This window comes from Chaetodon trifascialis, chromosome 2, assembly GCF_039877785.1.
Source record: "Chaetodon trifascialis isolate fChaTrf1 chromosome 2, fChaTrf1.hap1, whole genome shotgun sequence".
Classification (NCBI taxonomy): domain Eukaryota; kingdom Metazoa; phylum Chordata; class Actinopteri; order Chaetodontiformes; family Chaetodontidae; genus Chaetodon; species Chaetodon trifascialis.
The window spans coordinates 18,221,614-18,248,363 of record NC_092057.1 but is presented as its reverse complement, the minus strand read 5'-3'; the positions used below and the strand labels follow the sequence as shown (position 1 = coordinate 18,248,363).

Sequence of the window (26,750 nt, the reverse complement as noted above, 5' to 3'; positions counted from 1 at the left end):
TCACTGTGGAGAAGGGTTACTTTTTGGCATCTCCAACTGTTCACTTCCTCTTTTTCAGGCTCCCCCAAAGTCCTTGGAGGCCCCTTACCAGAAATGGCATTTCCTTTGGTTAACAGTGTGTGTTTTTGATGACTTTGAGTAGTGCACCGTGGTGCAATCCAGCAACTAAGAGGTGTGTAGTAAAAGAAAATTGTTGACATCCTTGTGATCCTTGCTTTATTGTTCTTCTACAGGACATAGAAGTGCGAGAGAATCTGGCCACTCGAGACAAGCGTGAGACCCTGGACCTTGTCGGTAACAGCAGGAGCCTCGGCAGCCATACCTTAGGAGGAGGGAATGAAACCGGATGGGGTTACCATGGAAACCACTGAGCCCACTGAAGGTGCAGCAGGTGTAGCGGAGCCCTCCTCATTGCAGGAGAACATCCCGGAGCAAGCCCCATCGCAACCAGAAGAAATCGCAAATGATGCAGCACCTGGGGCTGTTCCTAAGGCCAATGTCAAGCCAGTGGCAGCAAAAATGAAACCGAAAGCTGTTGCAAGTAAAACACAGCCCACACCCAATTCTGCAGGGGCCTCAGGGTCCATCTCACGGCCAGGTGCTGCCGCTCACCGCACGGTGAATGATATCAGATCTTCTAACAGTGTTACAGCAGCTGCAGTCAAGAAAACAACAACAGCAGCTGCAAAATCATCATCAGCGGGTACTGTACCTAAAAGACCAGTAGGTGTAGCAGCCGTTTCCTCCGCAGTCAAAAACCCAACTAGAGTGCCTGATAAGAAGCCTGTTGGACCGGCCAGGACTACCTCTGTTGCTGCTGCTACAGTAACAAATGGTACCAAACCAACAACAGTGAATGGCACTGCTAAGAAGAGACCAGGTGCTGAGACTGTTAATGTAGCTAGACTCAAAACCACTGGTAAGTCTGAATGAGAAATTAAAACTGAATGGAAATGAAATAATACTTAATATTTTGTCTAAAAATATTTCATGCAGCTTCTCTGCTGTATTGGATAACCTATGCTTTAAATACCCTTTTTCTCTTGCTTTTTCTGTCTAATTTTCATGTTCCATTTTTTTGTAGTTTCTACCAGCAGACCAGCGGCATACATTGCTCCTAAACCCAGCACTTTGACCACAACAAAAGCTGGTCCTGCTGCTGCTGCTGTTTCAAAGACCACCAGGTATGCATGCCTAACACAAACAGAAAGCAGTTGATTACATAATATAACCAGCCAATGATGCTGTGTCCACCGAGCTCTCAGAGACAATTGAATTAGCTTCTCAGTAGGGAAACTCCTTTATTTTACTGGCAATAACATTATACTTTTCTTTCTTTTTTTCCTCTGTTTCGCAATGTGTCATGTCTGTTATTCACACACATTACTCCCTCTCTGAGATCGAAACTTTGTAGTCATCTTACAATCTGGATGAGAAGGCAACTTTATTTGTCTTGATGCCCTGAAAGAGAGCCGTGTAGAACGATGTCCATTGTGGTCTTTGGGCGATTATTGAGTCAGATTTCACTGCAAGAGAGTGAGTCATGTTAGCAGTAATAACCTGAGACAGAGGGCCTTAACAGAGGCAGTGATACTGAAGAACAACCGCTTTGTCCCAAACAGACCCCCTAGCTGAAACTGGCCCCACCTCCCCTGGGCAGAGAGCTATTGACACGGATCATAATCCCTCTCATACTGAACTGAGGTTTGGATAGAGACTGAACTAAACTTGCTGAAAGAGCTGCTCTCAAGTTCTCTGAAGTCCATTTTGGCAGTTGTAGAATTTCATAGTTGACCCAGGCAATTACTACCATTTCAAGTAGAAAGCTTTTCTCAGAAAAGACTTTTTACTTGAAAGAAATACAAGCTATCCCAATGAAATACAGGCCTTTGTATTCTGTTGCCGAAAGGAATTATCAGCTGGTTGCCAAAGCAATAACTATAAAACATACATGATTCCAGGTTTTGAGCTTTATTAATGTGCTAGGCATTTGTGCAAATTAAGTGATCTGTCTCCAATGTTTGTAGAGAGTCAGATTCATAATACACCAATCCAACATCTTTTCACTTTTTGTCTTTAAAATGTCAGGAAATGTTTAGATATGTTTTTAATGCTCTACCCACATTAGCTTCCAGGATGAATGAATATCTTTTTTTCAAGTACTGGTCAGACAAAATATGCTCAGTTAGTAAAGTTAAGTAAATTGTACAACAGAAAAAAGAAGTAAATCTGCACAATGGAGAAGCTGGAACCAACAAACAGCTGCAGTCTTTGCTTGATAAAAAGTAATCTTTTCGGACCAGACAATGTTACCATTGTCAGTAGGATTCTGATTGTTTTCTGTGTTGTTTCAAGAGTGACCATGATCAGTTTTATGTAGCGTTTAATACTGGGACACCATGTAGATTTGGGTGATGGGGGGGCTCCTGCGAGGAGTGGTTATTCCTGATATTCTATAATGTGTGTGGAAGGATGTGTACATGGAGAAGCTCGTCCACTGACTCAGATGAGTCATTTCAAGTGTTAGGAGCCCAATTACAGTAGCTTGTCATCCTTATGTGACTTTTGCTTGGGTTGTTGCCAAGGAAGTGACATCAGACTCTCGCCTCTCGGCTTGAGACACAGAGGGGAGAACAGGAGAACGGCAGCAGGTGTCTGCCCTTGTGTCAGATAATGCGTGTTGCATTTCATGCCACCTGCGTGTGATGGCAAAGTCAGTGTCGTGTTGATCCTTTGTGTAGCCACACTGGTAGTGGTGTGCTTTTCAGTCAGTACTGCTGTTCATGCTGTAACACCAGCCAACTTTTCCCAGCTGGAGCCTGGGTTTGGATTGGTCATGATAGCACTAATAATCTATAGCAGTTGTTCTGAAACTTACTACTCAGAGATCCACATCTGTTTTTTGTTTTTCAATTATCATGTAACGTCTCTTTTGATTGGGCCAGTGCGAAACTGAGGCAGACGAGGTTCAATCCCTTTCTGACTCAAAACACTGACTACATTTACACTAGTTGTAGAAATTGTGCACCACTGAAAATGAGACGTATTCTGTATCTGTGAGCTGATAGTAAACTTTCAGGTGTAACATAAATGTGAAAACTCGACAGCAGCAACACACAACACACTCCAGCACTTAGAACAATTAAAACCTCATTCATCTGGACACAGGATCACTGTGAGTGATCTCCAGCTACACTGCATAATCAGTTACAATTACAGTTAGCCATTTGGCAGATGCTTTTATCCAAAGCGACGTACATATGAATTCACACAATGACGGTACAGCATCAGGGGCGGTTTTGGGGTTCAGTATTTTGCCCAAGGATACTTCGGCAAGTGGACTGCCGAGGACAGGGATCAAACCAACGACCTCCTGGCAGGTGACTGCTCTATCTACTGAGCCACAACCATCCCAATAAATTGTTATTCAAGGTCACTAACAATTAATTGATCAAAAGAAAATGTATTTCACAATAGAAATAAATATACACTTCATAACTTATTATAGCCTATTCATAACACAAGGTATGGCAGGGGTCCTTGGAAGCATTTGTCCAAGGGCCAAAATCTTTCCTGGCAGATAATGTGAGGGCTATACATTTAATAAAAAAAAAAAGACAATCAGGTTTAGTTAATCCTCTTATTGTTTAGTATTTTCACTTTTGTACAAAATTGAGCCTATGTTAGGATAACAGTGTCCTAAAAAAATGGACAATACATAGTGATAACTAGATAATTAACTAGAAAATGCTCTAAGACCTCTGCCGAGGAGGCAGTCAGTGCTCAATGCAAAACCTGCAGTTTAACTAGCAATGAATGAGTCCTTATCTCAACAAAAAACCTCCAGTAGTCCGGCCAGTGCACTGCTGACGGCTCCAGAGATTGGCCAGCCAGGGAGAAGAGCGGTTTGATGGTGGGTCCACAGAGTAGAGAGGATGGAGTTACAGAATAATTAAAATTCTGTAGAATGGGTCAGCTATGATTTACAGTCTCATTGGCTCATTGTGAGAGGTTGGCAAGGTAACCAACAATCTCTCTCTGGATGGTCTGGGCCTCTTCCAGTGGTGAGTAATGTTAGATGAGCACATTCTTTGAATTCATTAATATTCTGCGGGACAGATGTGGCCCCGGGCCGCCATTTGACGATCACTTATAGACTGGGTCCCTATTGATTTTCTGTGTGGTCCAGATGAGGACCAAGGTCTGGACTTTGAGAAGCGATGATCTGTAGAAACACATGCAACAGAATTTAATGTTGCTAAAGGACTTTGCAAACTATCCAGTGCAATTATTTAGCTGTAACACAAAGGCTGCAAAGCCTCCTCCTGGTAATTTTACAGCTGCTTTCTTACAGGACCCACTCTACGATATTGTTTCCCATGTTGCTGAGACAGCAGTAGCAATTGATGCCCAAACTGTCACACAGGAACACACAATAACATTTTACACAATAACATTAAACAAGTAAAGTATCTGCAGGTAAATCTCTTTCATGTAGACTGAGTGAAGCAAACAGCACACACAGTAAAGCCAACATGCAACGGAAAGTGTAGCACACTGCCTATAGCAAATGAAAGACCAGCCTCTGTCATGAAGTATTAATGTTAATTAGGCCAAAGGGAAGAATGACAACATATTGGATTTTTAAAATATGACTTTACATTTACCAGAGCCTCATTTGTGAAGGGCAAATGTGATTTGGTGATTATGTTCATCTGTGAGCTCCTGGAAACAGGATTTGTGTTTGGGTAAGGTGGGAACGAGCTTACTCGAAGGACATGATAGAAAAGGCAGGAAAATGCTGGATCCTTGGTGAACACTTTTCTTGTACACAGTCACGTGGCAGGGCTGTTTCAGCTGTGTGTTGATATTGTAACTAAGAAACACATACATGTGTAAACACACAATCCATCTGAATGACAGGAGGATGCCTGTCCCAGTGGTTGATAGGATCCCTTGATAAATGGAGTAGAGGCCAAATGTTTAAAATTCTGGTACCTACTTAGCTCTGTTGTCCTCCAGTAATGGTTTATGCTGTCCTTGCTCTGACTGAGCAATCAGTCTTTGTCCACCTCACCCCCTCTTTCAGTCACCCTTCTCCTCGCCCTTTTTTTTCTGCCATGTGCGTGTATGGTGCTGGGCATTTGGCCAGAATCTCTTTACCTTACAGTTCATCGTCCATGTAGTTGACCTCATTATTTCTAACTCATTAATCATTTAACTGCATTACAGAGACTTAAAATGTCATATTGTAGTTGTGTAACATGAGAAAGGGAGTGAAAATGCATTCATATAGGTGAAAAATCTTTAAGATTAATATTCAATGTGTCACCATGAGGAATGGACAGAATTACTGGTGACCAGGGCTTGTTGGTCTCTTAGATACAGAATATTTCATTATTGGAAAAAACAGAAAATGAATTGGCTGTAGAGGAAAATTGGTCACAATTACACCACAATTATTGCTTTGGCCTTAGACTCGTTTGGTTTTCCTCTTTTATCCTGTCAGTGGGTTCCACTGGAGATAAAATCATTTCTGCCCAATAGTCTTGCCAGACAGCAGGACTGCGGCCCAAACAGAAAAGCCCTATGGCATTATCACAGTGACAGTGTGTGCCCAGGGCCTAAGAGCCAACACTGTCTGCCATGCTATTGCTAGGCTGCAACACTTCATATAAACTCTCCACTGACCTGATTCAGGCCTCCACTCTTTATTGTCAAGGAGATAACACAAACCCTTGGAATGTGTGCTACTCCCAGGAAGGAGTAAAGCAGCTGGTTTTGGACAGCCTACAAGCCAAACAAGGTATTGTTGGGGTGCTCTATTTCCATTTGTTGTCTTGGAGGGGGGCCCTTCAAGTGATGAGAGGAAAAAGGGTGAGGACAGAAGAATGTGTACTTAATTGCATTTTATTGGTAAAAAGAGCTTACTGCAACAGGAATAAAGTGTACCACTGTGCCAAGCCCTCTTCTTTCTCTTTGGCTTGATTAAAACAGAATAATTTAATCTATAGGAGTGGGAATTTTGAGGGAGTCTAGCTCCCCAGCTGTGTTTTTAGAAGCAACAAAATGGAGTAGGTGTTGCTTCAACAGTGCCCCACTGGCTCATGCTTACACTTTGATTTCTGGTCAACAGATGTGTCAGCTGCTCAGAATGTAAATACTGTGGATGTGTTTATTGCATGTGTCATAGACATTTGTGAATACTGACTACAAAGCAAGCCATAAATTGTATTTAGTGACTTGTCCTTGTGCTGACCTTTGGCCTTAAGAAGACCTCATGTTTGGTCATTAAAATCCTCTAGATGGCTGTGTGGTGCCTCTCATCCTCTCTTTGGACTGTGATTTGTATTGATTTCAACCCTGTGTTGGCAGGAAATGTAATCCATACTAATACACCAACAACAGAATCACAAGCCACTGCCCACAGGCAGTGTGTGGAGTACAGACATTTGTAAGTCTGTCAGTTCCTCTCTGTGCTGTCCCTCTGGATCAAACCACTATGAGTTATGAGTCATCATAAAAACAATGTGTGTGGGTGTGTGTGGGGGGGGGGGTGACCTCCCATTACCCTCTGTATTCCCACCCCTTTACTCTTATCTTCATTTCTGTCTGTCTAATTTCATCCCTCAGGCTCACTTTTCCATCAGAGAAACTCATTCACTCAATTTTGCCTGTCTTGATTCCTGCTATAATTGAGTGGTTCTGTCAATTCATATTTTGCATGTATGCAGGATTGGATATGACAGCCTAAATTAATGTACCTTTTTCCTACCTTTCCTGAATTCTGTTGCTTTTCCTTCACAAAAGTTCAGACATGTGCCTCTGTCCTATATTTCTGCTTGTTTATTTTTCTTCTCTTGTTCATCATTACCCAACACTCACTCAGGGCTGACTTCATCCCAGTGTCTGACACACTTTCCAGTCTTTGGCCCGCAAGTCACATCAGAACCCAAGTGTAACGGTTACCAATTACCATATCCCTATGAGTCCATGTCTGTGCAGTGGCTGTCTGATCTTGGGGAAGCAAATGGTCATTGTAATGGTTATTGTAATGGGAGTGGCATCTGTGTGCAGGCATGCTACAATGCTGGAAACCATCAAAGTCAGTATGTCTTTGTGTACATGATCGACTGTATTAGCTGGCCAATTCCAAGAGAAGACAGAATGGACATTTTTGTAATTGGTGTTAGTGTCACGCAGTTCCTAAAGGCAATACATTTGATTATACAGCTCATGTTGTGAAAGAGAACTTGTTTTATTCAAAACAGATGTCAAACAGATTATTTATAGTGCAGAGATTTTGCATTGTTTTTGCACAAGAGGGTTTAAGTGGGGCAGCACGGTGGTGCAGCAGGTAGTGCGCGTGCCTCACAGCAAGAAGGTTGCCGGTTTGATCAAACAATTCCAGCCCCCCCCCCCCCCCCCCCCCCCGAAAGGGATAGGCGGTATAGAAAATGGATGGATGGATGGATGGATGAATGGGTTTAAGTGTGGAAGAGAGGGCTAGTACAGCAGCTGACGGCGCACTCAGTTAACCGACTGAAGTTTGGGTTGGTGTTAAAGACAAAGGGATTGGTTGGGTCTAAATTGTAGGCCTCCTGTAGAACTGATTCAAAAACTCTTTAAAAACCTCATGTTTAGTGTCAAAGAAGCAGGATTGTTCCTCTTCCACCATCTAGTTTTGACATGAAGATGGCTTCAGATGAACCAACATAATATCAATTTCACTATAGCTGTTGTGGACTGTAGTCCACAGTGTGTCTGTGCTAAGGCCAGACCACATGCAGAGTCCTTTCACTTGTCTGTGAGGGGAGCCTAATGGAAGAAGAGAAGGTGGGGCAAGTTTTGGCTTGTTGTAGGTGCAGTTGGAGTGATTGAGTGGATTAGTGCAGTGTCACATAAGAACTCGTCCAGACTGAGGAGTAGACCAGGACCTGAATACAGGATTAGTTTTAAGACTGACATCTCCCCTTCTCCCCCTCTTGCCGTTAAAGTTGGGGGCGATCTAATCCAATATCAGTATCAGGTGTCGATACTGATGATATTCACTCATTGGATAGCTGGCTAACATCACCAATCCGCATACCGATCCAGATTTTATATTCTCATGATTTTATGAATTTCAAATATTTCGGCAAGCAGCTCTCAGCCAAGTCAGCCATTGCAATGATTTTCAATGCAGGGGATAATAACTCCAAAATACAATAGTAAAACCAGACACATTACAAATACTAACAAAAAAGCTGAATAGTTGAATTTTGGAACATAAAACAGAAAACTTAAATACTCAGTCCAGCGCTAGGCATTATGGGAAATGAGGGCTGTCGCTTATAATGCAACGCAAGCTATACATGCCTGTCAGGAGATGCTGATGTGTCTTTGCATTGCTGTCTGCGGACACTATAAAGGCCAAGTTTGATCATCTGCCATCATTTCAACAGTGGACAGTGTGGACATTCCTAGCAGAAAGGAAAACATCTTGGATTTGTGCTATGGTAACATTTCAGATGTGTTCCATGTTTGTTCATACCCACCACTCAGACATTATTTAATTTTTTTCATTTTTAAACTTTATTAACGTCACAGTAATGTTCAAATAGGAATATCGCAAGCCACAATTGTATAGTGCCCCACAGTGGTCAGAGGATGCCATCACACAACTCCAAGGTTCCTTGGCATACTCTAACTGGGACATCTTTGTCAGAGACTTGAATAACAGGGGTCACTGTCACTCCCGACTATATCAATTTCTGCATAAATACCACTATAGCAGTCAAAACAATGAAGAGCTGTCCCAACTCCAAACCCTGGATCACACCCGACATGAAACTGAGCCTGGAAGGAGTAAAGCTTTCAGGCTCAAAGACTGGGCTCATCTCAAGATGGCAAACCACAACATGAGAAACAAGGTTTTTCAAGCAAAACTACAATTTTAGGACCTAGTCTATGGATTACATGAACTTATCCAAATTCAGGTATTGGAATTGGATTGGAACAGAAAAAATTGAATCATTGCGTCACAACTTGCTATATGTGTTTTTAGCTTTTATCTCCTTTTCTTCCTCTTTTGAACCATATTTTTTTGCTGTCCTGTTTTCTGACTCTTCTCACATTCACTCTCGTGTGGTATCCTACTGTCTTGTTTCATTCTGTTCACCATTCATTTTTCCATTCGATACTCTCAGCTCCCACAACTCTTTCCCCCTTTGCTCCTGTTTGTTGCCTTACTTGTCATCTCTTTTAACTCTGCATTATCTATTTTCTTTGTCGCTCTTGTTCTGTTCAAGCTTTCCTTTCCCTCTCCATCATTTTTGCCATCCTCCTTCTCATTAGACCCTGTCCTCGCTACTTGGAAATGATTGGAAAATGGAGGCATTTCATTGTGACATTAGATGGATGGTGCTGTGTTAATGGGTTCCCACTGGTGAAATTGCTTTTGTGGTTTACATTAGGACAGGTCATTTATTTGTGCTTGTAGATGCATGTACAGACAGAGCGCCAGATTTCATGATTGGATCTTTTCCAACGAAGTCAATACACTAAAAAAAAATTAAGATGTTACCACTTGTTTTTGTTGTAATTTGTTTTTCCTCAGTGTTTGTATGCCATGTGAACTTGCCTTTGTTTCTGTTCTTCAGGACTGTAACAGGTCCCTCAACATCTCGACCTGCATCCACGACAGCCAGGCCTACCACAGCTGCAATCAAGCCCTCCACCACTGCAGCTGCTAAAACAGCTGCTTCTAGAGTTACTACAGCATCCTCTACTGGCAGGACCACAGCAGCACAGCCTCCCAAAACTGTTGCTGCTAAGAAAGGTTAGAAGTTATACCTTGTTCTCATTAGGGCATGCACTTCTGAAGCAATGCTTCATTTGCATTTGAACTGCATAAACACATTTGATGGCTTTGGATGGACGGTTTCAAGTTGTTGACCTGACATGTCTTTAATAATTTAGCACGAAGTGGCTGACTTCGTCATCAATATCTTAAATGAATGTGTCAAAAATGTTTGTTTATGAACAGTTAATCTCTGATGTTTAGCTATCCTTTGAACTGTGTACTGGAAACACAAATAGTTTTAAATTCAGTGTATTACTAAAAATGCTCAGCTAACATGAGTGATTCACAAAATAAAAAACGTTTTGTCATTGATAATCAGATTTGCTGAGTTTAGTGAGTTTGTTATTTTTCTCTTTGCACCAGATGTCAGTCGACCACCTTCTGCTGCAGCAGCTAAGAAACCTGCAACACCTACAACATCTGCTGCTACCAGAAAACCTGAAGCCTCTAAACCCACTGCCACCATAAGGATCAACTCTGCCTCCAAATGGTCCGCAACAGCAAAGACAGCTGACACAAAGGTGTCACAGTCCAAAAGTCAACAGCCTGTGAAATCTACTCCCTCAAAGAAACCTGTAACAGCTGTCCAGCTCCCTGCCCATAACAAACTGCCTCTTGGTCGAACCCCACCTGCGTCTCCAGCCAACAAACCTGCAAATAGCACCACTCCTCAGACCAAACGTGGCACCAAACCGACTCAGGCTGTCACGCCTTTCACTGCAGCCAAGAAGACAATGGTTACAAATACTACCACTCCTGCTGTAGGAGCACAGAATTGTGCTAGTGCGGCGGTGGCAGCTGCGACTGTGCTAGCAGAAAGACAAATAGAAGCTAGGGTGTCCTCAGCACAAGAATCATCCCTTGCTTCCACTGCACCAGAGGAGGTCCCTGCCCCGGTCTTGGCCCAGGATACCACGCTGGAGGTGGTGCCTCAAGAGACTGCTCAGAACCATGCAGCTGCTCCCTCTCCTCCACAAAGCCCTGTCAGGACAGCCTTACCACATACATCTCCACCCCAGGGGGAGCTAGAAAGTAGTGTTCCCTTACTAACAACGCAGGAGCAGATGCCTGCCACAGCTGAGGCCACATTACCACCAGTGGCCTCCCCTCCTGAACTATCTGAGGAACCAGTTTACCTGTTGACAGACCAAACCCCCTCCACATCTAAAGCCCTCCCAGTAGCAACAGATGCCATCACTCAGATTGTTCCTCCCACCAATCTAAATGAGGTGGAGGATGAAGAGGAGAGGGAGGGAAGCCAGCAAGTTTCTGTGTCTGAAATGAGTGGAACCACACAGCCCACAGAGGAGTCTCGTCCTGGGTCAGCTGGGCCTATCGGAGGATCTGCTTGGAGGGCTGGTGGCGCCTTGCTCTCTGAGCTGGACTCTGAGGAGGTAAGCGGCAGTCAGCAGGGTGCGTCTGAATTGAGTGCCCCTGGTGTCTTGGAGGGCACAGAGAGCATGGATGATCTGGGAGATGGCAGTCTCAAAGGAGCCATTGACATGGAAGGAGCCTCAGCAGGTTCACCGGACTTTGAGAAGGTCCCTGACATACCAGTTAATGACTTTGATGAGGACGAAGATGAAGATGATGATGATGATCGGGTGTGTGACATGGATGTTGGTTCAGAACGGGCAGATGAACCACAGAGACCCAGGCATGACAATGATGTAGATGATGATGAGGAGGATGAAGATGTGGAGATGGCTAGTGAGGGGGTAACAGAGAGTGGGCTGGAAAGCTATGGGAATCCAGATGAGGATGACTTTGCTGAGGATGAAAGGCTGGACAACTTGAACAGAGTGGCCCAGCCACCGCCCCCTCCTCCTCTGCTGCCCTCTGCCCCTGCTGCTCAGTGGGACCAACCAAACCCCTTTGCTGATCCCTGGGCAGAACTTCTTCAGCCACAGCAGGCTCTTGAGCATGTCTCCCAGCCTGCACAGGTGGCAGGAGCAGCTGCAGCAAGTCCTTTGGTAGACCCCTGGCAAGCAGAGTCTGAGACCCCAACTCAGACTCCAGCACTAGCCCAAGCCTGGCTAGAACTAGGCTGTGGTCCTTTCACTTCTGAAAACCAAGAAGTTTCCCATCATTCCTCTGTGAAAGATGAGCCACAAAATCTAGAGGCCCAAATGTACATGGATCAGTCCAGCACAGTCCCATTGCAGACCCTGGTCCCTGCTCCCCCCTCTGCTCCTGGAATGTCTCTGTCAAGCACCCTGAGCAGTGAGACCAGCACACCCGAGGAACTCGGTGACTACGGTCGAGATGGGAAGTTCCAGCCTCAAGATGCGCAAGCGGTGGTACTGTCCCCACAGCCTGACCTGGACTACCAGGATATGGGCATCCACATGGAGAGAGGAGACGGGGAGGGAGAAGAAGAGCCTGAGGCAGTGACTCTGCCTGCTGATGAGGTCACAGGAGGCCCTGCAACAGCCCCCACTTCCAACCCCACCTCATCCTCCGTAACAGAAGATGAGGCCAGTGACACTGAGGGAGAAGCTCAGTTGGATGATTCCCTGGAGTGTCCAGCAGTCAGCAACATAATCTTTGATAGCCAGCCTGCAGCCCAGCGCTGCCTGTCCACTGTGGAAGAGGGAGAGGAGGCAGAGGTTGAGGGGGTGGAGGGTGGTGCAGGTGAAGACACTACCCCACCTTCGGCTACGTCGTTGGCATCTTACGGCTTTGACACCATGACCACAGCTTCAAACTCCAATGCCCAGTCTACAGGAGAGAGCTGCATCAAGAGCCCTGGCATCTTCTCCCTGGAGGAGTTGCCTGAGGAGGCCAAGGATCCCTGTCTGAACCCGCAGCCTCACCTCCAGCCATGCCTCTCAGAGCAGCAGTACATCGAATGTGGGAAGCAGGAAGTGGAGTCTGCTGAGCATGTCAGGGAGGAAGTGCCAGGGCCAGAGGAAGCCCCGGATCCTTTGTCAACTCCTAGCACTTTGCAGCAACCAGAGGAAAATCCAGATGACATCCAGCCTCCCTACTATTCTGCAATCTGTGAAAAGACTGAGAACTCTTTTGCAGGTAATGTATAGTTCATCATCTCCCTTACAGCCCAAGTAATGTCCCCTAACTCATTCTAGCCCTGTTCCAGCCTCCCACAATATCTCACTGTTGTCGTCTTTGTCATTATTGTTTGTTCTGAAATCTTTGGGGGTTAGTTTAAAAAACAAACAAAACAGAGAGCAAAGAAAGGGAAGAAATAAAATAAGAGGACAGCAGTGGTACTTCCCTCTGATATAACATTGAGTATGAGTATATGGCTTAAATTCCTGTATGTGCAATAGCTACTACTATTTACTCCTAATGTGTGAGCGTGCCTGGGTTTTGGTTTCTGTTTTATTTAACACAGAATTATGTGGTTGTCCTGAACTGGCATGGATCTGACTTGACTGTTTACAGCTCAGTAGAAATGAAGCATCACAAAAGAAATGTGGAATAAACTGCTTTACATGTTTTCATATGCACTTATCCCAATATATTTTACTGAACAAAGCTGATAACTGACAATGAGTTTTGATTGTATATTCCTGTTTGATTTGGCTCTCCTACCTTATGATACAGGCAATCTTCCTTATATCCCAAATCACTCCTCTTCTCGCACTTTAAATTGTAACCCAGCTTTTTCTCTTGTGTTTATCTTTTGGAGTGATGAACCTTAAGACTTTAAATAAAGATTAGATTTTTAACATGATATACTCTCTCACTGTACAGTTTTATTGAAATGGGCACTTGGGAGGCATTTTTATGGTATATGGATCTGTGTGAGACCAATCTTCCAACACAGATGGCATACATTTCAAGGTCTCACAAACTCTTTTTGCCAGTGACTCTATACATCTCATTGCTTTACTCTTGCCATACACTCACACAGAAACTCATAGATAAGTTGTGACCTCATCTGTGAAAACTGGACACAAACAGCAGAACTTGTGCCCTACCTCAAAGACTTGAGTGGTCTGAAACTGGAATGAATCTGCCATGAGTCGATCATCCCCACCACCAGACTTTCTCATTCATGGCTTACGCTTGGGCATCTCAAGCAGCAAAGAAGTTTGACATCTCATCGTCCAGCCTCAAGAACCCAGCCCTGCCCCGTCTGCTGCTACTTTCCCCCAGTCCACTGTGGGTGTGTTGCTGTTTTACGTCTTTTCTACTACCTTTTTTTTTTTTAAGCATTCTTGTTGCACTGTTCGACAGCACTTTATTAATGTTAACTTATGCTTATGCATGTCACTGTTGCACAATGACTTGACTTTCGTTACTTTACTTTGGATTGGTTTGTTCAGGGTCAGCCAGATAGCTTGGCTCTAGGACTTGATGTACTTAGGTTGGAATTATGTCTAGCTTTCTAAAGCCAAGCTATTATTTCAGTTTCCTTGTGATGCTGGATGTCTATAAATGCATGGAGAGCTTTTGCATGTATCACTGTTTGACTAACTATAAACTCCATTGATGGGTGATGACTGTTTAAGCTTGCAGTAAGCTTTTCTGTGGTTGTTTATGTTCTCACCAAAGTTGATAGTGATTGCATATACAGGAAGTTGGCTGCTTTTTTTTTTTTTTTTTTGCACAAAAAATGTTTATTTTCTGGGTGTTATTTATTTATTTTTTAATATTACATGTAGAAAAAAAAAATCACGTTAAATAAGCACATTTGCTCTCTGCACAAATTTTCCTACCCTCACCCCTGGTCGCCTCACCTTGGGTCACTATTTTCTGGTGTGTTCACTGGTTTTACACATATTCTATGTCTCCACCTCTCTGAAAACGTCACAGGCTGTATCTGTCACTCCTGCACTGCTTGTAAACAATGCCCCACTGTCACTTCTTCAGTTCAAAGCTAGAAATAATGCTGGTCAGTCAGGCTGCCAGCAAACGTTTGGGCTTGGCTTCACAACGCTTTCACTATTCCTTCAGCAACTATGAGCCTCTGAAGGCCACCCCCTCCCCTCTACATCCTTCTGCTTGTACTCACACTGCACTGCTCTCACTGTCCTACTGCCTGTGACCTGTTTTATAACCTCACGCTACTGTAATCTTCCTTCCCGCTTCCTCTCACACACAGGCTTCACTGCACTACCGCATCCTCACCGCCGCGATCACGCAGCATACCCCAGAGCATACTGCGACATCGTCAAACCTCACAGCGCTGCGGTCACCCCGCCAAAGCTGACCTGTGCTGACCTCCCACCCAGGAGCCTCGGACAGCAGACGCTGAGCCCCCAGCTCCGCAGGCTGGAGCAGCACCAGAGACAGCTGCTGGAGCTGCAGCAGCGCAGGGAGCAACAGAGCAGACCGCTGGAGGAGGCGGAGCAGGAGAGGAAGAGAAGGGAGGAAGAGGAGCAGAGGAAGAAGAAGGAGGAAGCTGAAGAAGAAATAAAGAGGAATAAAGAGGAGGTGGAGAGGAAGATGCGAGAGCAAGCAGAGGTGACAAAGGAGGAAGAAGAGGAGCTTGAGCAGAGGAGAGACCTGGAACTGCAATTACAGCAGCAACAAGAGGAACTGAAGCAAAGACAGCAAATAATGCAATGGCAACAAGAGCTGCAACAGTCGAATAAAAGTCAGACAGTGCTGCTGTCCCCTTCCTCTGTCCTCTGCACCATTTATGAAGCCCTGGAGAATAGTGATGAAGACGAGGCTGTAAATGAAGAAGAGGGAATAAAGGAGCTCAAACCTGCTAAAGGGAAGAAGCAGCCCAGACAAGAGGCACCAAATGAAGAGACTGTTGATGACTTTGAAAGGGTCACATCAGATGAAGGCAAACATGGAGACTCCTCACCATCCACCAAGACCCTCCCTCCTCTCCCAGACTCCCCTCAGACACCCAGCAACCCCTCCCAGGACAGAGACAGCGTCTCCCCTTGCCCTCCCGAGTCTCCAGAGCGACTGCCACCCCTGGACTTGGACTGGGGGAAGAAAGTGGACATTGTCCAGCAGCTGATCAATCAGACCCTGCTGCTGAACAGAGATGGCTGCTCCTCCTTGCTGCTGCTGCCAGGTGGTGCAGGAGGCACACTGAGCCCCCTGGAGAGCAGCCTGTGGCCCAGCCTGCTGCCTCCACTCACCCCTCCCTCTGCCACAGTCACCTCTGTAAGTAGTTTCTCCCCAGAGGCTACTGGGAGCTCCCCACAGGGAGAGTGGACAGTGGTGGAGCTGGAGACGCATCACTGAGGGGACAGGGATGTGTGATTTCACTCACACACTTTAAATATAACATCTGTAGTACTGTTAAACAATGACTCATACAGGGAAAATAGCACAAGTGCTCTCTATTCACACACGCAACACATACACACCACAAACAGGGTGATATCCACATGCAAAGCAACCTATACACACAATTTAGCAAATTTACTTCTGGAGAACAGCTGTACAGACTCTTTGAAATAATTATTTGGGCTGGGCAATGTGGAAAAAACTGCTATATGCAGAAGAAATTCTTTGACATTGATATTTATTGCAATATCTGAGAATGTCTAATATCTAAGTTATGGAAGATGAGCTAGATCACTTTATATCCATTGTTGAATTAGAAAGTGTATTATAGGTCACATGTTTAAAAAAAAAAACAACAAAACACCCATGATAGGATCACAAAGATAAACAGTAAATGATAGTGATCTACTGCCCAGCCCTGTAGGTAGACCCGTAAACTTGTGGCGCTGTAGATCAGTGGTTCCCAAGCAACAAGGGTCGCAAGGCAGATCTGAAGGGTCGACAGATCAGCAGAAAGTTGTCTTTTTCAGGCTTTGCTGTAAACTTTGCTTGTTTTTTTTTTTTTAATCTAAACTACTGAATGAATTTACCTTGTACACTGTAGGTCTTTAAAAAGTATTCAGATGCAGCAGTCTGAGAGGAAATAATCACTTTTTAGTTGCTAGTCAGAACCTGCAACACGGTGAAAAGGTTGGGAACTACTGCTATAGATTCACCAGAGACAAACAGGGACTCTAACTAATGTAAAACAAGCACATACAACACAAATACCAATGCTCGTCGGTGCTACAGTTCAGTTATTAGCTGCTGTTTATTGATACAGACAGCTACAAAACTTTCTTGCCCTGAATTCAAATTCTCCGCTAGTACCTACCCCAGATGAGCTACCACCCCAACAAGGGAAATGGTTAGAAAATTAGTTAAAAATTCTTTGTATTTTTCTTAATTTAATTAAGTCAACTGTAAAATTTTCTGCAACCTCTATACATTCAGAGTACCAAGTAAACTATGCCCAGACTGCCAAGTATTTAGCCATATTCTTTGGCATATTCTTGTTGGACTTCAGCTTCAAACTTTTAAAGCTCATGATGCATTGAGTAGTTAAATGGGGAAAAAAAAGGGTCAAAACATGTTCATACCCCTTGAATTAACATATTGTACCGCTGATGATATCGAGATCCAGCCTCAGTCTTAAATTCATTTATATTTGGCCTTAAAGTAGTCCAATTAAAGCATACTGAGTGAATAGTAAATATTTATAATTGTGGAACTGCCTCCAGGTTGCTCCAACTCCTAAATTCAAAGCCCCAAGGACATGACCTCAACTGTACTTATGGCACTACCTAGGAGTCTCTGCTCAGGGCCAGAAAGTCTCTGGTCCTGCCAGTTAAGAACCTGGATCTCATTTGCCACAGAAACTCAAGCAGACAAACACAACGTGACACCGCAGTGAAACTCAGTACCTCACACTCGATATCCTACACCACTGCACAGAACACACTTTACCCTGACTGCTACACTATAACATTACTCTCCAATCCTCTAAACTCGCACACCTGAAACCATGTGATTCTTGACAGAATCCCACGATGCATCACTCCCACTGACAGGGTTAGAACTGGACTCCTTATGCCAAATCTCTGTGCCATGGGTGGCTACATCCCTACTCATGAACACATACACCAGCGGTGCCAAATCGCCACTTGAAGGTAGATTGACTGATCGGTTGCTTTACTTTGGATCCTCACCTGTTGCCCCTGTAATTGAAGCCACTGACACACGTCCTTATCTCCTTATTTTAAAATGAGATTACACTGGAGATGTCTTGCTACTGAATAGCAATAAAAGTACACATTCCCATAGTTCTCAGATTGCACTTAATTGAAGTAGTGTTCTTCTAATTTATATTAGTTAAAACATGTTGATTATCGAGGCCTGGACACTGTGGCTGGTTAAGCCCTCTTATAAATTATGATTTATTTGCCAGCTAAGGTCAAAGAAAGGTATCGATTAGAGATGAGGGGGATCATCAGCATGAGCTCAGGCATCATCACATATTCAGTCTGCGGTGTTTGGATCTTACAGTTCTTACCAAAGGTCAGAACAATGTGTGAATGTTTCCCTTTGAAACACTGATGAGGAAAGATGAGATTTGTTAGTGAGTAAATACTGCTGAAGGTTAGCCTTATATGGTCAACGTCACTGCTCTGTAGCCCCCTCTGAACTGTTTTTCTTCATAAGTGTAGTCTTCCTGAGATGGTCTTTCAGACTGCAGACTGATGCTCGGCAGTTAATCTACTCGGCCTTCTACACTAGTCCAGTTCACTTTGAACATTAAAAGACAACTAACTCTGGGTTTAAACCGATACTGCTGTGAAGGTCAGGAGTCATTTCATGTGACATGAAGACTATTAAAAGTAAGGGAATTCTGGGAGGGTTCAATATCAGGTTATTCTGGGTGGGTAACTATTGTGGAAACTGTGATGAGAGATGGTATGCAAGTGTGTGTTTTGCTGGCTGTAAATGTTCATATCTTTGCTGTATGTTGATGTCAGTCTTGTCTGGATGCTGTGCTTGTCAGTCTGTTTAAGGCAGTCATGTTGAGCTTCACTGTAACATCACAAGTTTTAAGGTAGATGTCAGTCATTTTCTGGCAGCTTCATCCCTTTTAAATCTCATGGGAGGGCACAGAAATGTGATAGTAGAATTAGTTTCTGCTCATGTCCATTTCAATCAGCTTTCTGTATATAGTCAGTTTAAGATGCCAAATAGCATAAAGGGTCAATTTTCTGAATTACTTCATTGAAATCAGTCAGCCAGGGATGACACAAATGAGAATCTGCATCCAGTGCTTTAACATGAACTGACTCTTGGGGCAGATTCTTGCCCTTTCTTATCAAAGCCAACGTGTAGCAGCTGAAAGTTATGCAGGTGTTTATGCTTACATTTGCTTTCCATGCCCTCCTGACAGGACACATTGTGATCACTGCATTGTTGACAAAGCTGGTCTTTTTAAATGTGCTTCTTTAACAAGTCTGTGTAGTGGGTTTTGTCAGCATCTATGTGTATATTGTTTAAAAAGACAGTTCACTGTAATGAAGGGTAAACTTTTGTACTTTAGAGATTTAGAAGTATAGTAGCCCTGTAAGAGTCATATAGATTTTTATTGAATAGAAAATGAAGGATGTTGGTTGTAAATGGTAGATTTTATTCTGTTTTTAGTAAACTGCCTTCTGCTTATTCTCACTGTCCATACTACAGAACTGATGAGCTGAATGGTTACAAGGTCAAACTGAACACAGAAGACTGAACTATGAGTCAACAGATTTTGTTTGTTTCTTCGTCTCAGAGATTTAAGTCTCACATTTTGGATATTAATTTATTAAGGATGAAGTGAGGCCTGTGTGATGAACCCACTGAAATGAAGTAAATGGGTACTCTCACTTTTGGAGCCCAAATCGTGGCAGCTTGTTCAAAAACATTGATTTGGTTGTTTATTTGGACTCTCCAAGAGACAGGAATCTGTGATTGTGTGTAATTATTTCAATGTAATGTTTCTTGTAAATAAAATGTTTTTTAAATAACATTTCTGGACTTCTTTATAACACCACAAAAAGCTCTTAAAATGTTAAACTTTACAAAAATACTTACAAACTCTTATAAAATCTTAACACACTGAACAGAATAAAGTGACAAAATAATGTGCAGAAACATGAACAAACAAATCACAGTATACAGCATAAAACTATTTTTGCACAACCTGACTGACATTGCAAAACTTTTAGAAACCAACTCTATTCACAGCATATTGTGAACACACAAGCATCTTCAGCTTTGACTGGAAAAAAAAACAAGTCCATCAAATCACTGGCTGTAAGTGACATATTTTACAGTCGTGCTTTTGATTCCGCTCCAGTGTTTCTGCTCTGACATCTGTAAGAAACCAGATGTTCAACCTTAGAATCTCCCATAAACTCAGCAAAACATATTTGCTTAATAACTCCCCTGAGGATTTATCCACACCGCCCTGTGTGATCTAAAGTGGTCTCTGTCCACATGCTGGTTATCCCTCTGCCAACCATGCACAATGGCATATCCCAGAGGCAGATGCCACATGTGCACTGACGCTCACACACTCCCTCCTGAAATCACTCGGTCATCTGCTGTGACAACAGCAGCTTCTGCAGGGAGTCCGTAGCACTGCAGCTCGACGGCTCATCGCTGCCCAGTGACAACAGCCTGTGATAGTTCCCCTGAGGAACCTCGCACATGATCCTGAAATGAACAGGGACACAGAAATATTTAGATGACCTTGGAAAACTTGCTGAGTTGTCGTTCATGCTGATGATGGTCTGTTTTTTACATGTTAAAGAATTGCCTATTTAATGTGACCGATGTCTTGTTTTTCCTGACATTTCACTCCCCAACATGGAAAAATTTCTACGTAATAGGATAAACAGAGAAACACGTGAAGAAATGTAAACCAGTACCAGTCATAGATGTCCTCTGTGTTGGGGTCAGGGTTCTCCTGCACCCACTGAACAATGGACCACGTCCTCATCCTGTTACCATGAGAGACACCTTGGCTAGTCCCATCAGCCTCTGCGTTGAGAATATCCTCGTAGCACAGGAAGTAACTGAATGGAATGTTGGTAAAAAGAGATTAAGGCAGTGTGTCATCCACAGCATGTTGGTATCAGAAAAACAGGATGGAAAAGGGTGAAAAACATTAATTTCTGTTTCATCTACTGTCAAAAATAGAGACATGGGGAGTGGAGACATCATCCAGACTCACAATTCTGTCTTGCTGACTGTTTCTGCCTCACTGTCCTCACTTTCTCCACTCTGCTCTTCATCTGTCTGCTGCTGCTCGTCTCCAAGTCTGTCCACGTTCCAGCGCATGCGTTTGTACAGGCCGGTGTCGACCCGCGCCAGGTACGGTGTCGGCTTCAAGTAGAGGAACGCGGTCAGCCTCAGTCGTCCCAGCTGACGCTGACCGATGCAGAAGTGAGACACACTTGGAAGGCAAACAAGAGAGCGGGAAGAGTTACACAGAAAGATAATATGAAAATGGATTGTTACAGCAGCAACAATATTAAAGGTAGAATCAACATTTGTAGCGGAGTACATTTGCGCTGCCAAAAATGTCAAGCAATCTGTAAGTGGACAGTAGGCAATGTGCCGTATCGGTCTCATTTAGTGTGCTTATAATGTGGGAACTGCAAAGCCTCAAAATGATTACAAGCTTGTGCAACTATATTTAGCTTCCAGATGCCATCTGCAGATATTTTGTTGACTTAAAAGGGCATTGCTGGATATATAATTCTAAACGCTATGCTGTCTTTACACAAGCGCAAACTATGGAGAATTAAGACATTCAGCACATCATGAAGTTAGGGCAGTTTTACTTAAGAGCATGTAGTATACACAGGTTGAGCCGGTCATCCTGGCAGCATCAGCTGTCTCAGCCCTGAAGCACAACATGTGTTTTCTCTTATACAACCTTCTCAGATATATTAAAGGTTTTACTGTAACACAACAACTGCGCTGTCGTGCAGCTAGAGAGTATTCACCCGGCAAAGAGAGATAACAACAAATTGGCTTGAAGTTGATCCTCCAAGAAAAGAGCAATGGTTTGTTATTGCTCAGAAAATGTATGCAAGGGAAAAGTTGAGTCATGGTTTTGAAGTTAAGTGAAAGACATTAGGAAATGTGGATCATTTGCACAAAACCAAATGCTGCATGAGTAAATTAATTGATTAAATGTAGGATAATTTAATGTATTTGTCATGTTTGTCCCCATGAAGACTTTTTGTTGTATTGTGTTGTTTTCAAGATTTCAAAGTCCAACAAAAAAACATTAGAAGTAAATAAAAAAAGAAATACTACGTATTAGTAGAAATGTGTTGGTCCTCTGCGTGTATGTACCTGTTAGGCTCAGTTTCATCCAAACAAAGGAGATTGTAGCTGGCATAGGTCAACACCAGCTGCTCCAACCTGTCACACAGCTGCTGAGACAAGTCCAACAGCTGTAGGTTACACACACACACGCACGCACACGCACACACACACACACACACACACACACACACACACACACACACACACACACACAGATGTCCTTCTCATTCAGCAGCAGATTCCTTGATCCAACAACTGGAACTACATCCGCAGTCACAACTAGTATTTCCTGCAGTTTGAATTACAGGAACCAATCAAAACAAATGGCAAATCCGGACGTGTGAATCTTTCCGACAGCTGAACATCCAGAAACAGCAGTTTTCAGAGACCTTTCCCAGCAGAGAGTGGCTCCAATGTTAGTTCTAAAACTATCAGCATGACATTTACCCATTTGTAGATGTCAAAGGGCAGGTAGGTCACCTGGGACACACTGTTTCTAGCTGTAGATTCCAGGTGGGTAAAGAAATGCTCACAGGTGTAGAGGAAACCTTGTACTGCAGCAGCAAGACCCTCTCTCTCTTGATCGCCCTGTCTGCAAAAACAGACACAGAAGGAATAAGAAAACACTTGAAGTATCCTGGTGACAATGGTGCATCATAATCAGCCATGACCCTACCCATTGACAAGGCCGTCCTCTAAGTAATCCGCTTCGTTCAAGAGGAGCTGGAGCTGCTGCTCCAGCTGCATGGAGGGGAGGCTCCCTTCCACCTCCGCACAGCTGCAGGCCTCAAAGGCACAACTGCAGGCCGCTGGATCGCCACAGGATAGCGCCAGAGCTACGTCAGCCAGAAATGACGGCGGCTCCTCAACCTTTGACACACGAACTAAAACACATTTAAGTCACCAAGAGAAAAGTATCTCTCTACTTCACTCTACTTCAACATGCAAATAAATACGAAATTAAGTGAAAGTGCTGGCGCGTAGCAGGATCGCGGTTGTAACATCACAAGTGTCCTCACTAACAGTGACTGATTGGTGGATTCAACTGACACAATATACATATTGGATATTCATGCTTTCATGGCATGCAGAAGAGATGTTTTTACCTCCTTGTCCGGTGTTATGAAGGCTCTCCGTGCAGTCTGACTCCGTCCCATCGCTTATGTCCTCCTGCAGGCCCCCAAACGCATGTTGTCCTAATGGAGAGTTTGGGGCGAGCTGGACCTCAACCTGAACTTCAATATCTGTCATGCTTTCTGTTGTAGACGTAACAGTAAATGCAAGTACGTGGTTCTTAGGACACCTGTTGAAAATAAAAAACGCATCAAATGATTATTTTACAGCGGTCGTACACTGCGCGGGCTGTATGCTGTGCGTCAACTGTTACCTTTTTTTTTACCGTTTACGTTTTGCTAATGGCGTTAGCGCTAGCGAACTAGCTAACCGAGGCCATGCTAGCAATACACCGGGGTTTTAGCAAAGAAACAACCGATAACGACCGCACACTAGCCGGCTGTTTGGGTTTTTGGCCAACAAATGAGCTAGCTTTTACGTCAGCAACGTAGATAGCGGTGAAGATAAGTGTTACCTTCTCGTTACTGCCAACGTTTCCTCTGGTTGAAGCTTGTTAAATGTGAAAGGTCAAAAGTCAGTGCTCCTCAGTAAGAAAGAGTAAAACTAAAGTTTTGTTTTTAATTTTTATTTATTTATTTATTTTTGCTTTTGTTTGGGGTATACATTGAAAAAAAAAAAAAGATGTTTATGGAACAAAAGTCCTTTTTTTTTTTTTTTTTAAGATTAGAGCTAACTTTAAGGGGGCCCCGAAGTCCCGAAAGGTGATAGCTTGTGAGCACAAATTATTGTATTGTGCACACAAAATAATTAATTTGTTCCTACAAGATTTTTATTTTGTGTGCACAAGATATGGTATTGTAAAAGCAACCTTTGAGGGCACTGTTTCTTTGCTAGCATTTAACTCAGCCATGTTGGTTTCTTCTGTGATTAGCTATTGATATTAAACATTTAGCCTTCATCCTAGTTAGTGCTGCATTTACGTAGCTGTTATTAATAACAGTATTCATTTGGTTTTGAACCTTTTATTGGTTAAATACAAAAGATTTACTACTCAGATGACACATCTTTCTGATTTGGAGATTGAAGGCTACATCCTGATTTATAGCTATTTAATTCAGGTTGTGCTCAAGATAATAACTTGTTCAAGCAAGATAATTTGTGCACAGGATAAAAAATATCACCTTATGAGACTTTTGGGCTTCTGTAGAGCTAAAACGTTGGCTAACTGACAACCATACTTGGAATTTCCCCCCGTGGGACTAATAAAGGAATACTGAATATTGAATTGAACCAGTTTGATAATGCAATTCTTGGTCCAGTCACTTCCTGTGAGGATTTGCTTTTTTTTTTTTTTTTTTCAGTTTTATTGTAAATTGAACATCTTTTGGTTTTGCGCTGTTGGTTGGACAAAACAAGCTATTTGGAAATACCATACCATACATTAATGCACATGCAAATGCATTTAGTTTATGTGCTCATGGTTGTATAAGGGGAACCAAATCACAAACCAAGCTGTAACTATAGAGCAAAACAACTTAAATGTTAACACCCTAGTAGTTTTTAGTGATCAATAAAGACAACTTTGCAACTTTAATACACATAGAAGAACAGCAAGAACACCATCGTTAGTATGAAAAGTGACAACATTGTCCACAAGTCTTTGCTAAAATTCTCTGTTACATTGTACATTTGTGATGTTTTCATAGTCATATCTTCTTTTCTACTCACTCACAGCAAGTTGAATCATCCTCAGTGCTGACTCTAAGTGACTCAGTGTTTTCTATTTATCGTCAGTTGTGAAAGTTTTCATGACATGTATATACAGGATGTGTAGTGTGTATCCTGGAGCTTTGGGGTCACTCTGTGTTCCTGCTTCCTTTCTGTCATTCTACCATCTGTTTTTCTTTATGCAAATAATTTATGCAAATGTCCCGGTTCAACTTCTCTGTCAAATCTACACACGACACTTACTCTCACCACCAGAACATCACCCAAATCTATTATGAGTTACTTTCACACAACGACACAGGTTTTGTAATAATACTTAGCTATTTTCTGTTCAATTATATCAACTTCAGCTATTACTGACAGAAATGTAGAAGACTTTAAACTTGACCTGAGTCAGATTTGTTTGGATTTAGCTCAAAGCACTCTTGATTAAGTTTAGATTGCACTACCTTTATCCCATCACCATAACTGTTTGTAGATTATGATTTTACATTCAAACCATGTGATAGACAACATAGGCAACACAATAAAAAAAATAACTTCATCTCAATCAGCTACAATAAAAAAAAGCTGTTAAATTCAGAAATAATAATTCAATATAGATACAATATAAATGCAATATTACTTTGTGAAACAAGCCACTCTGCATAATGAGTACTATTTTGGTCACTGAAATGAACTTTGCTGATCGTACTCATGTACTTTAATTGAAATAAAGGCTTTAATTTAGACTTTTACTTTACTGCGACCAGATAAAGGATCTGTGGACGTCCTCCACCTCTGGATGGAGCACTCAACAGTTGGTCCATTAGAAGTTACTGTGAACAGCGAAAGCCAATGCAGGTCACGTGATAAACCCGAGCGCGCCCCCGCCACCAAGCCCTGGACCAATGAACGACCGGGCGGCATCGCTCCAGCGTCGGGCGCGCGCAGCAGGGTCTGGTGTAAGTGGTGTGTTCTCTTCAACCGTCAGTTACCCGCTGTTTGAATGTGGTGACATGTTGTCTCCACTCGTCCCCTACACAATAACGAAGAACGGGCTTTTAACATGTTTTAAAATTTATTTGGTTAACACGTTTTTGGCTCCAGCTAGTGGGATTTTAAATGGACAAATTAGCTTTCTATTGTCCTTTGGCTGTATGAGCGGCTTGTGAAGGACTGACAGGCGGCTTTTTTGTGTGGCGTTGTGATAACAGACAAGGGACTGAGGCGTGTTCGTGTTTTACGGATGTTACCGGGCAAAGAAGAGACAGAAGAAGGGTCTTTCATTTCATGTGGCCTCTGGATGATCACCGCTCGCTCGGGTTCAGCAGGACATGACGGAGGAGGGCTGCCGGCGGGGGCTCTTGCTAGCTGTTGAATGGCAAGCACTCAAAGAAAAAGATGAACAATGACTGTGGCGCTTCATAGTTTGGTTTAGAAGCTGTTACGTGATTTTTTTTACGTCTGTTTTTTTAAAGAAAACACGCAGACATTTTTGTTTTCGTGAAGTGAGGGCTAACGTTGGTTCAACACGTTGAAACGCTAAGGGAGGATCAATTCAGGCGCGGCCAGACGAGCCAACAATGCGGATTACCTCCTGACTGTTTGCCTTTGTGTCAATACGGACTGTAAAGTTGTGGGAAGTCTCAGGACTAATATCCGGTCCTTTTCCAATTTTCGTTTCGATTTCATTGCCTTGGAAAGGAGGCGATACCTTGACGGAAGGTGCAAATCCCACATGTCCACAGGTTGTTTGTGAAGCTGTAGGCTGACTGACAACAGCGCGACAGGGACAGCGATGGCGAACGACTCCATACAAGTAAGTGCGAGAAGTTGGATGCGCTGCAACCTGCTGGCATGGTCAAATTTGATTTGTCGTTATTGACCTGTGACCCTCGTCTTGAGCAGGATCTTGGGTGGTCCTCAGACTCTTCCTCTTTAAAGCACCGATCAAATGCACGTTTTACACCAGTGGGTTCATTCACAACTTTCTTTT

At 43.2% G+C, this 26,750-nt stretch overlaps 3 protein-coding genes across 3 annotated transcripts in view; 2 read left to right on the top strand and 1 right to left on the bottom strand.

Annotated features, from left to right (window-relative positions):
- prr36a (proline rich 36a) overlaps window positions 1–18,293 on the top strand; it is a 31,752-nt gene extending 13,459 nt beyond the window's left edge. Inside the window, exons 2-6 of the mRNA XM_070978967.1 lie at window positions 234–919; window positions 1,085–1,184; window positions 9,642–9,820; window positions 10,208–12,874; window positions 14,919–18,293. Coding sequence (XP_070835068.1) covers window positions 337–919; window positions 1,085–1,184; window positions 9,642–9,820; window positions 10,208–12,874; window positions 14,919–16,024 — 4,635 coding nt within the window. The 5' untranslated portion in view covers window positions 234–336 and the 3' untranslated portion in view covers window positions 16,025–18,293. The remainder of the gene's footprint in view (window positions 1–233; window positions 920–1,084; window positions 1,185–9,641; window positions 9,821–10,207; window positions 12,875–14,918) is intronic.
- Window positions 18,294–20,217: 1,924 nt separating this feature from the next.
- c2h19orf67 (chromosome 2 C19orf67 homolog) lies at window positions 20,218–23,221 on the bottom strand. The gene is made up of 7 exons (XM_070972376.1): window positions 23,077–23,221; window positions 22,647–22,854; window positions 22,412–22,562; window positions 21,998–22,098; window positions 20,865–21,086; window positions 20,560–20,706; window positions 20,218–20,344 (listed from the first exon to the last, which is right to left on the bottom strand). The coding sequence occupies exons 1-7, from the start codon at window positions 23,219–23,221 to the stop codon at window positions 20,218–20,220; spliced, it is 1,101 nt and encodes a 366-aa protein (XP_070828477.1).
- A 2,522-nt stretch (window positions 23,222–25,743) lies between these two features.
- The window catches only part of pkn1a (protein kinase N1a), a 44,027-nt gene continuing 43,020 nt past the window's right edge, over window positions 25,744–26,750 (top strand). Inside the window, exon 1 of the mRNA XM_070979077.1 lies at window positions 25,744–26,573. Coding sequence (XP_070835178.1) covers window positions 26,553–26,573 — 21 coding nt within the window. The 5' untranslated portion in view covers window positions 25,744–26,552. The remainder of the gene's footprint in view (window positions 26,574–26,750) is intronic.

Bases quoted from the DNA above. Each gene is read 5' to 3' on its own strand.
- c2h19orf67 (XM_070972376.1), bottom strand. From the start codon at position 23,221: ATGACAGATATTGAAGTTCAGGTTGAGGTCCAGCTCGCCCCAAACTCT. The intron at 22,855-23,076 runs GTAAAAACATCT...AATGTGTTTTAG, and splicing joins TCATAACACCGGACAAGGAG to TTCGTGTGTCAAAGGTTGAG. The intron at 22,563-22,646 runs GTAGGGTCATGG...CTGTTTTTGCAG, and splicing joins GAGGACGGCCTTGTCAATGG to ACAGGGCGATCAAGAGAGAG.